The following is a 13,587-nucleotide window of genomic DNA, read 5'->3' on the forward strand; positions in this document are numbered from 1 at the left end:
CTCCTTTATCTTTATGATTAAATATAAAGATTTACATTTAAATGGAAGCATGCTGTTCCCAGACTATCCCTGCAATGCACCTGTCATACTTAGAAATACATTACACAATTTCAATAGTCAATGAAGTTACTCTGAAGCAATCTTTCTTTGATTTCTTTTTTAGTGTATGAAAATCTTAATGGATTTAATTATTTCAGCAAAAGTGAGAATGAACATTTCAGTATTTCCTGTTTTGACAAGATTCTGATTTTACTACTTTATCAAAGAAACAGCAATTATTTAAGTACCTTACTGTCCAGTTTCCTTGCTTCTACTTCCAACAGAACCACCCTGTTATCCTTCACTTCTTCTGCTGTAATCTAGATACGCAAACAAAATAAAATACTTATTTTGTATTCAGGAACTACATAGCTTTCTCGTATTCACAACACTCCTATGAGAGGTCCATTTAAAAAAATCGTGTTTGCTCACAAATGAAACATTAAAAAAAATGGAGTGGGGGAAGGAGGAACGATTTTATTTGATAATGGGATTCAATGACGATGACACTGACAATTAGAGAGACTGCCCAAACAGCACATCGGATGCTCTAATTATTTTGATGGATGCTGAGACTTACAGATGCAGAAGGTGGGCTGCTCTCCTTTTGGATGACAAAGAAATATGAATGGAGGGGGGGAAAAAAAGCTTTAAGATACTTTTCACAGCACTGTAGATCAGACACACTGTGCTCAAACCACTAACTAAAAAAAAACACCACACAAAACGATTCAAGGATAAACACTGAAGAGATTTATTGTCTTGTCTTACCGTAATACTTCCTCTTCCAGCAGGTCTACCATTTTTAAGTACTAACGGTTTTGTTAGAGTCCTGCTAGAAACTATCTGCCAAGACAAAAATTGAGTGTCAAGTATTATTACTGCAATTTAATAGATTTTCAAAGGAATGAAATGAGATAGTAATCTTTTCATTTTAGAAATTTGTCCTTTATCATAAAGATGAGTGCATTACATTTACTTCCCATGATGTCCTATAAATAAATAGGTAATACTCAATACACTTCAAAATTTTAACATATTTATGCAGATGAACACATGCAGAGTTTCAGGAGCAGTATGAAATAAAATGTATTCTAGTAACATGATACGCACACACAAAGATAATACTTCAATTTCCAATCTCAAATTGTTCTTAAATTTTTCATACACACTATTCAAACACGTGCAAGCCACATTTCATAAATGGCTTCAGCAAACAGAATTATAAATACAACATTTGTCACACAAACAAACATTAGCCCCCCCCTGCAGTGTTTCTAGTTGATTTTATTTTATCCTCTCCGGAGGCAATGCTTTCTTAGCATTAGTGTCTACTCATTATACTGGTCCTCCTTTACGTTAAGAAGGAATGATTAATTCTAAATTGTGATGTACATAAAATAAAAATACTTTAGACACAGGGGAGGAAAAATCCCAAGAAGACTCTCCTGACAAGTGCCTTCAAAGGATCTATTAGAAAGAACAAGTTAAAAGAAGCTGCCTGATTATGACAGCACCAATAGCAGAATTTGACAGGGAAATGGGAGTGAAATCAACAGTAGACAGAACCAGAATCACTGCTTGCCTTGAGTGGAAAGCAAATTGCAAGGTCAGTATGGCCCTTGTGAACACTTTTATGTTGCTATACAGCAATTCTCTTTTTTTATGAAGCATAAAAATAATAATTTGAGTATTAAGAGTACATAAATAGCAATTACTACTTTGTGCTCATTGACAGCCCACTTACTTTCAGACAGCAAACTGGACAGACCATCCTACAGTACATTTCAGGGCATCATCTCAAGACCTTTTGCAAATAAAATGTATATACACTGAACTGAGGCTTGAAAAAACAAATGAAGGGAATCCTACTGTGGCAGTGTGTTTCCCCCCACCCATCACGACCTTTATTTCCATAATAATGTTCAAGTGATAACCAGTAGTGGCAGTCATAATGACAGTCATAACATATGCACCTGGTCTCAAAGTGGATTCAAGAGAGACAAATAGCCCTTGGCTAATGTGTTGTTAATTGGAACAATGCACCCACCTAACCATAGTGCTACTAAAGGTTCAACTCAAGCCATGTTTGAAACTAACTTTTGTAGTCAGTATGCAAATATGACTATCTTACTTTACAAATAGTGGACAGCCCAGGACCCATTGAGCTCTCCTCTCCTGCACATCAGTGGGCTGCACACTGGGACCTCCCCTTGAGCAGGGACGCCCCTCAAGGTTACTCCTCAATGCTGAGAGATTTCTTGCCACAACGTGTTTTTGGTAAGCAATTAAGAGCATGCTGAACTTGAAATCTTAGATAAAGGACTGACTGTGCTGATTTAAAGGACTGATTGTGCTGATATAATCCTTCAGATATAAACTGCTGACTAAGTCTACGATTAAGTCTGGATCTAGCTGCACCTAAACTCCCCTCTGAGGAATTTAGAATGCAAGAGGGTCCTTTCTGAACCTCATGACTCAACGGGAGGGTCTCCGCGTCAGTTTTGTCTGACCCTGTCCTTTATGCACTAAATACTCCAGCATACCTTCCCACTGGATCCTGTGAAACCACTTATTATCAAGCTTTGTTAAATCACTATTTTATATCAACAAACATATTGCTGGTTCTCTCTTATGAGTGAAGTGTGTTACTCCTTCTGTAACACCCATTCAACTTAAAAGCACTCCAACTACACCAGAATAAAGCGACAAATTTAAGGTAGAAGTGGTTAACGATTGATTTGCAGTAACTTCTATTTTCTTAATTCTAAGGAAAATCATCTGCATACTTACTTGTCCCAGTGTACATTCAAATTCTCCTAAGAAATCATCATCATTCAGATCAAATGTTTTGTTATCGATGTCATATATTCCAAATTTAAGTTTCTGAACAAGCTCAAAATAGTAATCAATTAGGAATTTCTTGGCAAACTTTGGGTTCAATGAATTCTTAACTCTCTCTGTGCGATCAACCTGCAGTTAGAAAGATACCACTTTATCCAGATTTCACCAACAAGTACTCAAATCAAATAACACATTATTAAAGACTTTCAAAAGTTCTTCTTACTATAAAGCCGTATCTTCCTAGAAACCTTTCATCAAATATAAATAACCATATTACATTATAAAACCTACTTCTGTAAGTCAGAGATATTTGAGGACCTGTTTATCTTTGCTCCCTGTAAGGAGTATCTGTTCCTGTGTAGGGAAGACCAACATAAAGATGGTGTATTTTCAAATCCAGGATAAGACCCTAGTTTTAGAATAGTATGTTTATAAAAGCCCATTTAAGCACTTATAAGGCTTCTTCTGTTGGTTCACATATGGCTGGGGGAACAGTGCTAAAAACCAGACAGATGTTAAGTATTTATTAGAAAATTATTATTAGTGTGCTGCCTGTACAACTATTACAGCCATAATCTAATGAAAATTATTCAGAGGTGCTGGTACACAATTAAAATACTTCAATGAAATCATATACCACTGTTTTTTAAAAGGTCCAACAAGTAAGACTTTTTATCAGATTTGTGAGAAGCATCGTGTTGTACCTCATACCACTGCTGGCCACTTGTGTTCTGGAGAAGCACACACAGTGGGTCTGACTTGGAACCAACATCTTTGTCCAAGAGATTGGTGCAGGCAATGGTCAGCTCCACCTTTGTCACACACTGTGCCGCCATTTGTTAAGCTAGAAAGCAGCAAAAGAAATCATTATTTTTAAAATGGACTAAAAAGCAAACAATGGGATTGTCACAATGCATGAATTCTCTGACGGACAGATTCTGTTAGCTTGTCAGGAGTGAGATTTGAGGAATTTGCAAAATCTGCAAATTTTAAGATTCATGATGTGCCAATATTACAGTATTCCTGTCATACTCTTGGCTTTGCCACATAGCTATAAAACTTAATTTCAAAATTTTCACATATGAAACAAGATCAGATTTCTTAGAATGCTTGAGGAACCAAATGGAAAACAGGATACATCACGAAGAAAGCATCGTGGTTTGAAATGCTGACAGTAAAACTTAGCAAGCTTTAAATTACATCCTGTAAAGCCCACACGAATGCCAGCATCTTATAATGTAGATATTAATTCAACAAATAAGGAAAAAAAATGTATAATATACTCCCCCACCAAACCTTTGTAACAAAACGTTAAAACCACAAGCATGACAGAATTGGAAAAGGAGTTTAAGCGGGTTAACAGGAATAGGTGACCTTGCTTTAGGAAATTCAAAAACAACTACAACTGTTAATAATAGGGATACACAACTTTGAAGTCAAGTAAGAACTGAGAATTAGGAGGAAGTGTTCTTTCTGGAGGTTTGTTTAAAAAAAGAACAACGGAAAGCTTTCTCACATTTCCTCTTAAGTATCTCAGCCTTTCTCCAGTGGAACTGAGAAGACCAGCAGATACTACAAACCTACAGAAACAACCTCATTATCAGTTATGCATCCCACACTGGGATACAGTGCCTCTGCAAGCCTGATTAGGTTTGAACAGCAGGTGTTTTCTATATAAAAAGACCTCTATACTTTTCAGGAATACAGTTGATCATTTCCAACACCTTTTTGGTAAGTGAGCCTCTACAGTACAATTGCCCTCAACTCAGAGACTAAAACTTCCACATTTTTCCACAAGCAGCCCATCTTAGACGTTCCAAGGCCTCGTTAGCTTCAGGTTCTCCTTTCTCTACAGAAAGTCCACAATCTAGTCACAGTATCCCTTTGGATTAACTTACCTTGAAACTACACGAGACACTAAAAAGAGTATGGGAAGGCACCTGCTTCTATCTAGCCAGCTCACTTGCATCTTACACATGAACATAAAACTATACTTAACCCAACCCATCACTCTTCCTTTCACTGCATTCATACGGCTTTTCGTGAATTTCTTAGAGGCAAAAAGGGAAAGGAACATGGAAAAGAGGAACAACGAACTGAAAAGAGGAGAAGGTAAACACTGTGGTCTGAGGGAATTTTCCTGAGGCTTCTTCTATTCCACTAGGGCACACTTCACACATCATCTCTCCATATCTGTTTTGCTATCTTAGAGGTGGACCTTTCGGAGACTAAAGCAAATACAAATTATCTGTAAAGGAACCACTGAAGCATCCATGCATATACATTGGTTTTAAGAATCATGTCAGATTCATAGAAATCCTCCTGCACATCCCAAACACATAAACCTGATTCCATCTTGAAGTATCTTTTGCTCCCATGAGTTCACCAAGTTTCAGTCACTGTGCTTGAGGGAAAAAAAGCGAAGCTTGAAGTTCTAAGCACTTAAATTGTTTTTAAAACTATGGTTTTTAGCCTTACAAAACACTTTTCTAAAAAGCAGTCTGCCCCTTTTTTTTCCTGGTTCTCTTTTTATACTGGTATTTTCCATTCCGTATTGCTTTCCTGGCTGCCAGACAGAGCTCATTAACAGTCAATGACTTTGCCCATAGAATCCAGTACAGGCCAGTGCATGACTCCTTAATGGCCGTTTCCAGAAAAACAACTTTCTGCTGACAAAATGATGTTCTAATACCCACTGATGCTGCAACAGCAAATAGGAAGGGTTTTCATTAAATTCAACAGAATTCAGACTTGAATTGAGACACATTTCTCAAAACAGTCAAAATTTTCTTGCTCTTACTTCCCTGAAAGTCATTATTGCAAGTCCCCAAGGGACCCGTAGCCACATTTCTTTTGTTAAAGAAACGTTTCCAAAAATCACTGGTAAATGGATGGCATCCAGTCAACCTAAAAATCTGATCAGCTTTTTCTACTTAGCCTGTGTATGTGTGTGTGCATGTCCCACTTACTCTTACGTGAGTACTTTCTCATGTGAATACATAAATTCTGTTCTCCCACTACGCACCTAATGTGGGATAAGAACAGATTTAGCAAAAAAAGTGCTGTGCAAAAACCGCCCTTTAACACTGTGGTGGGTTGACCTTGGCTAGACACGAGGTGCCTGCCAAGCCACTCTATCCCTCCCCTCCTCAGCAGAACAGGGAGGGAGAAAATAAGATGGAAAAAACCCAAACCTGTGAGTCAAGATAAAGGCAGTTTAATGAAGCAATAGTAAAAGTTGCATACGTGGAAGTGAAGGAAAACAAAAGATGTCATTCTCTGCTTCCCACCAGCAGGTGATGTCCAGCCACTTCCCGGGAAGCAGGGCTTCAGTATGCATAGCGGCTGCTCCAGAAGACAAATGTAGCAAATAATAAATCCCTGCCGCTTTCTCCTCCTTTCTCTTAGCTTTTATATCTGAGCAGATACCATATGGTACGGAATATTCCATTAGTCAATTTGGGTCAGCTGTCCTGGCTGTTTCCCCTCCTAAGATCTTGCCCACCCCCAGCCTATAAGGGGGAGGGGAAGTGAGCGAGAAAGGCTGGAGAGACAGCCCTGGTGCTCTGCGAGCCCTGCTCAGCAATAGCCGGAACAATGGCGTGTTATCAACACCTTTCTAGACACCAATACAAGCACAGTACTGGGGCTCAGCCCGACCCAGTACAAATACACACAGAAAGGAAGAATTAAAAAGCTGCTTCCCTCCCCTGAAATGCAAACGCTCTTGTTTTGAGACATAATAATTTCATCTATGTTAGATAAAATACAATTTATAACATGAACAAGCATTTATCCAAGTGGAGGCTGCTCAACTTGAAACCCAGCTAAAAAGGAAAAACTTCCCAAATCCTGAGATGGTCCTTTAATCTCTTTATTTCCAGATTTGCAAGATCCAAGATGAAAAATAATGCAAGGCATTTCCCCCAGAGTTTTTGAGACTATTAGGCATCAATATTAGCTGTATACAACCTGATTTTCAGTAATATTATAAACATTGAAAGTTAGTAAAATACTTACTAGTGAGAAAAAAAGACTCATCTCATTAACCCAGAACAGTATTTGCAGTACTGAAACTCGGTACGTAAACACCAGATACTTCTCTTACAACACTGCAGTCACTACAGAACTTGCAGAGGGCACACGCATGCTTCACATGTGTGAACTCAGTACTCTTTTGAACAGCAAAACCAAAACAGTAACTGTTGAAGCTCTGCATATTTTGCACAAATCCTTGTAATCCCATGTTGCACAAAAGCAAGAATTATGCCAACTCCACCAAATTCTCCTCACATCTGAAAGCCCGTGTTACCTGAAAACTTCCAAAACAGGTTTGGGAGATGGGTGATAGGATTCCTAAACATTATAAACTCCCTCAAAGATCAGTCACTGTCAGGTAAGTAAGAAAGCTTTTTTTTGAAGACTTGATGCAATACAGAGGCTGACAAACTGCAGTCTCTTCAGGATGGTGGAAGTCAGTCATAGCTGCACTAGTGCATTACTATTGAAATACAATTCTACAACACGCTATCAGATCTAGTAGGCAAATTGGATGCAAAATATTTTAGATGTGACTGGATTACTTGCACATTTGGAACACCGGAATAACTTCACATGGACAGATGATATTGCTTGGGCTCTCGTAAAATGATCCTTCACTTCCAGTAACAAGTAACATCGCATAACATGAGAAATTTATTTAATTAATTATTGTTATCCAAGTGACTGCTGCCCATTAGCCAAATACAATTAAAACCTCTGCTTTTTTCAAGCTATCAACTGTTTGTCTTCCATGTAGGGGGCATCATAAAGTGACATAAACCACACCAGAACAAGGCCAGATGACAGCTCAATAGTCCTTTTTATTGAAATAGTTTTTATGACTGCAAGAGCATATCAAGCTTTTAAAAAGCACCAATAATTCTGGATAGGAAAAGACTGAAAATTACTATATAAACTGTATGGCAGAACTTGCAATATCCAAACTCTGAACTACAGCAATGTATGGTCACAAAGGAGACACCTGTTCCTGATCCTATGACATGTCTAGGCTGCTCAAGAGCGTGATTATGTCAACTAAGTATATTAAAAATCCTGCTGCTTGAGCTGACATTGTCAAAGCAAAACCATAAGTCAAGGACTAGTCTTGTCTTGCAGTTCCACCAGTCATAATGTTCTCTGAATTCTTCTAAGGATTCTACTGAAGACAAGTCGTGTCCACCAAATAACCCAGCCAATGTCTGCTTTTCAATGGAAACTGTAAACAAGACATTCCACCTGGAAAGGAATAGATCTATTATCAGAATAATCTTCTAACAGAGCATTTGGGAACCGTCAAGACTGCAGCAATCCTGTCAACCATGCAATACCAGAGGAGAGTACAGGCTTGACCAGATAACCTTCCAGTGTAGTACAATATGTTCATAACTGTAGGTGCTTCCCAATCTGACAAGCAGAAGTACATAACTGCAAGAAGACAGAAAGAGTAATAAAATGAGCACTGCTGTAGCTGGGTTTGGCATCACTGCCTCTAGTCACAAGTCTCAAACCTGTTCTGATGTAAGCTATTGCTGTCATTGAACATTTCCCAGTTCCTGTGAACTACAAATGACAATAGACCAAAAATCTGTATTTTGTAGTCACCTCAGGGCCCAGATGGACAGCAAAAAAGCAGGGGAAACATTTCAGAACTTGCTAAGAATCAGATAATTCTCTAGATATAATGTTACACTTAAGCGTTTTACATGACCTGTGGACGAGACTGAAAAAGGCTGTACCATATACAAACAGTGCTCTGACCCTTCTTGGATTATTATTTCCCACAAACCTGGGCAGATAACAACAAGGAAATAAATCAAATAGACAGACAGACTATAAAAATGAAAGTCATGAACCAAGCTTAAACCCAAAATAATGCATATGAAGCTTTATTGTCCTGAACTTCAGTGTATGCAATTGTTCAGACAGGACCAAGATACCACTTATTGCAAAGTGTTTGTAGTAAAGAGCTCTAGGCCTATATGACTTAGAACCTCTTCTATTGCAGACCAAGCAATAACAGCACTTCTTGCAACAGCCTTTCACAAGAAGGGTTCTGGTGAAGAACTGGCACAAAGATGGACAAAACAAGATTTAAATGAAAGTAACTTGGGAGACAACATCCATCTGACACTATAACCTGCTCAACCCATAATCTTAGCACAGTTCTCTAACATCTCCTTGTTAAGAGTTACATATCCAAAGAGCAGAGAATGACATCATACTGCCAGAAAATGCCTATTCTGCTGCAAGAAGAACGAAATTATGACAAATGGATGGTTCTTTCCACTGGCAGGGCTAGTAGCAACACAATTTCTAGTGATCTTGGACTACATGTATATAAATATGTATTTTCAAAATATCTCATAGTAACCCTTCAATTCTCAATGAAATAGACCACCTCAAAGAAGCTGACATTTCTTATAAAGTTACAAAGGCTAAGGCTGTTTCATAACCTAATTTCATCACTGCATTTGAAAATGAGAGCCTTCTCTAAAAATTATACCTCTAAATCTGAATTCTGGCTCCTCTTTTTTTCTCTTCACAGGCAACAGCTAACAAAATTTTCCCGTGGCATTAGCTGATGTGCTGACAAGCTGAGTAACAGAAGCAGCTCAAAGTAACGTATCTCACCTTGAATTGTTCTGTATTTGAAGAATCAGAAAAAACCTGGAGAGTGAGCTGATTCTTCTCACATTTGCTACGTAGTATGGACGAAGGAATTGTACCATTCTTAATTGAATAAGTGAGATTATGCTGATAAAACCCTGATGACCACAGAACTGATTTTACTGGGGATCATGCTAAACAAAAGTAAGAGCTAATATTCAAGACATGTGAGAAGGGAGACATTGATTTCTCTAAGGAAATGAATCATCTATTTATACAAGCTTCATCATACCCAGGCAGTTCAAATATTTATCTACTGGATTGGTAGCACACTGGTGTAACAAGTCAGGCAATTATTTGTAGCTACTTCCTATATATAAAAATCTACCATAAAGTCACATTGCCAAAGAACATATTTAGAATTCTATTTTTACAAAAATCCCACTGTACAGACCAGAAACTATTTATTTTACTTCTTATGGATGCCTGTTTACAAGATGACTTAGAAACAGCCATTTCTAAATATCCTTCTGTTCACCTTTTTATTCCTGAATATGCATGTTCACTGTTTAGGCACCTCTTTAATGCTAAAGGTTCTCTCCAGCATCCTCCTCACACATAATAATTTTAAGAATTTAGGGTAATGTTTAGATCCAAGTGAGATAATTATAAAAGGCAATATTGTGCCCTGAACAAGAAAATCAAGAAACACAGATCTCATGACTTCAATTTTTTTTTTTAAGCAGATGGCACTCAACGAGGGGAAAATGCATTTCCTGCATGTATGTTTTATCAGAGTATTTTTATATCAATTATTTTATGGAAAACAACCAATCAACTATGTAATTTGAGTAGAACCGTAAATCATATACTCTTCATTGCAATTTATGTGTAGAGCCACTGCCTTCACATAATTAACATTATCCAGAAGAAAAAACCACTTTTATCTCACTAAAACTTGCTGTGTTTTATTACAGAAACAAGAGGCAAGTGATCACATCTTTTAGACTACTCTTTCTTACAGTCCATTCGAATTCTGGCATGCTGTGACACTCCACTGTTACAAATACCAGTCCTGAAAAATGAGTTTATGGTAACTTACCTCAGAGGTCTGCCTCTGGGCTTCTCAGCAGAAGGCTAAAGCTTCAATACTAGCATTAAAAATGTGAAATGAAAGGAAACGAAAACCAAGAATTGTTATTCCCACATATCAATCAAAGTACCAGGTTTGAATGCATATACTTTGAGGAACCACAGCTCCTCTTAAAAGTAAAAAACCTGTCCAACAGTTTTATGAGTCCATGACAGCATCACTGTAAAGTTTATTTATGGGAAACTCAGAGCCTTTGCGAGAGAACAAAGTACAATATAGATTAAATATTTTAAGAGTCCAGCAAGAAAAGCCCTTCAAGCCTTTAAGAACAAAGATCGGATTACCTTTTTTCCTATTCATTTAATGCTTTTCTTTTTCCAGTAAGGTGACAGTGTTTTCAACTAAATAGACCAAAATCAGTGGCTTGCAAGCTCCCAATGTGGCTTACGCGCTACAAAACATATGATTTCCCACACTGCTTAAGGCTGTCTAAGAAAAATCCATAAAAACACTACCCCACAATGGTCTAGCATATGATTTTGTATCTCAGTATAAACAACACTAACTTGAAACTGACAATCACAAAATCACACAGCTGTATTTCAAACCTTCCTGTAGGCAATCCAAGAGCTCTCCAGTCAGCTCTCACACAATTCTGTATCATAGCAGGTACTTGCACTCTGCATTCACTGTGCCTGCCAGGCACCACACATGCTCTGTGTGTACATAGACACTGGCTCTGAACACAGGCACACAGAAAACATGCTATGCCCTGTAACCATCTCTCATTATTTTATTACACATGTGCTTATCACCTACCATGAGGACTTCATAATAACCCTACGGGATGTGAGAAACACCAGAAGCAAGATGCCACCGCTGGATCTAATTTGGCTGGCTCCAACTGGTGCCTTGGACAAAGCACTGAGTGAACACATGCACCTGATCCACCTACAAGATGGGAAGGATCTACAGGATACAGTCTTCTTTCAACCACGTAAGAAATTAGGAAGCAAATGTTCCAAATCATTAAGACTATTAATCTTAGCCTAATTGATACAAGAATTGAAGTAACTTTGTTGTGTTTAATAGGAACTGATGCCTACAAACACTAATTCAATCATGTATTATTTATGTTGGAAGAGCATCCTGACTTTCACTGAAAAATTAACAAAATTAATAAGGAAGGGAAAAACATATCTTACTACTTAACTTTGTCCCCAGTGGATTTCCTAAAGGAAATCATGGCAATGACAGCATCTGGTTCTAGATCATAACAGGGAGGAGGGGAAATTAAAACTCCATCCCAGCTAATAACATTAACCTATCTGTAGAGTTGAGATTTTAGTTTTATTAGCTGTAAAAGAAGGATCTTTGCTGTTGTTTGTACAGAACTGCTACTATGGCTTCCCTCTAGCCTTGAACTCTGTAGAAACATTAACACCTTGGACTTACCAGGCGGCTGTAAAAACACTGTGGTACAGCACTGCTAGCCATGGAATTCTGGCAGGTGACATTTAATAATGGCTTAGTTATTCAGCTTAGCAGAAATGGACTTTTGCTTTCAACATCTGAACTAAACTTAGTTGAACAGTCACAAATAATGGATTTCTATAGATTAATTCCACGATACACAGATAACACAAACATACTTTTTGGAAAAACGCTACATTCTTCCCAACACCATAACATAAAAACAAAAAGACCCCTGTCTGGTTCTCCTTGCTCCCCTACACATCCATCTTGCTTACTTTGCTGTCTTCCAGTGCTTGTTGGTGTTCTGCATGCCCTCTGAAACATCTTATCTCTACAATTATACATATATAAAGATAAAATTTAAAATTTCAATTAAAAAAAAAATAATCTGGGATTAAGTTTGAGTCTAATTATTTTTTTACTAAATAAACTTTTTATGCCACCACAGAAATATCTCTAACTTGAACTTTCCGGGACATAAAACTCGCAAGAAAACAAACAGGTTTAAGTTTTGGAGGCAGGGTGATGCATATCACCTCGAGGACACTTAACGGGCTTTGAAGATAAGAGTATGGAAGCAAAACTGAAAAGCTTTCATATTTCAACTTTTCCCTAGTGGAAGAATAAATTATGACAACACGCATGTCAGCTAAGGTTTGTTTTACACATACACAGCTGCAATGAAGAAAGCAAACCCAACCTCCCACTCCAACAGCAGCTCAGGAAGAAAAACATGTGGGTTTTTAGGGACGACAACAATTTCTGACAGTCTCCTTCCTAAAGGGTGAGGGCACCTTTCAGAGCAGCATTGCACCGCCACAGGGATGGCCACCCGGGACGTAAACGTCGCGGCGTACAGCCTTCACTTCACTAGAAAGTGAAGTTAAACCAGAGTTTCGCTACCTGAGGGACGGCGGATCACACGACTGGTTTCCTCGAGCTCCGCAGAAGTCCGTGTGCAGTCCCCTGCAGCGAGCTGCCCGTGTCGCGGCGCAGGAAGCCGGCCAGCCACCTGAGGGGGCGTTTCGCAAGAGGAGACGGTTGGGACAGCTGCCGCCCGCGGCGACAACCGCCGCCTCCAGCCCTGCCCTGCCTCCCAGCTGCCCCCCTCCCTGCCCCAGCCCCAGCCGTCTCTCCGCCGGACGACGCGGCCGCCTTCGCCTGCCGGAGGGGTGGGGCGGGGCGGGCGGCACGGCAGCCCGAAGGAAGGGCGCCCGGAAGGCATCGGCTCCCTGTACCCGAGCCGGAGGGGGCGCAAGCCCCGCGGCAAGCGGGCTGGCACACGGCCAGCACGGCCGGAGGACTTGCCCCTCAGGCACGGGAAGACAACGGGGCCCCACCAGGCGACCGGCCGCGGTCGCCAGGCCCCCGAGCGCTCTGCCTCGCCCGCGGACGACGGCCTGCCCCGCCCTGAGGAGCGGCACGCCGCGCCGCGCAGCGCCACAGCACGGCACGGCACAGCACGGCACAGCACAGCACAGCACGGC

The 13,587-nt window shown here is 39.6% G+C and overlaps 1 protein-coding gene across 2 annotated transcripts in view; it reads right to left on the bottom strand.

Annotated features, from left to right (window-relative positions):
* Positions 1-13,587, bottom strand: part of CPNE3 (copine 3) — a 34,344-nt gene that overhangs the window by 20,564 nt on the left and 193 nt on the right. Inside the window, exons 2-7 of one of the 2 annotated variants that reach the window (XM_080381867.1) lie at positions 13,004-13,112; positions 12,801-12,877; positions 3,588-3,727; positions 2,833-3,012; positions 811-885; positions 288-359 (exon numbers count right to left, since the gene is read on the bottom strand). In XM_080381867.1, coding sequence (XP_080237993.1) covers positions 288-359; positions 811-885; positions 2,833-3,012; positions 3,588-3,719 — 459 coding nt within the window. In that variant the 5' untranslated portion in view covers positions 3,720-3,727; positions 12,801-12,877; positions 13,004-13,112. The remainder of the gene's footprint in view (positions 1-287; positions 360-810; positions 886-2,832; positions 3,013-3,587; positions 3,728-12,800; positions 12,878-13,003; positions 13,113-13,587) is intronic. The other variant, XM_080381866.1, reaches the window with a different exon arrangement.

Source organism: Falco punctatus (genome assembly GCF_963210335.1).
Source record: "Falco punctatus genome assembly, chromosome: 3".
Lineage (NCBI taxonomy): Eukaryota > Metazoa > Chordata > Aves > Falconiformes > Falconidae > Falco > Falco punctatus.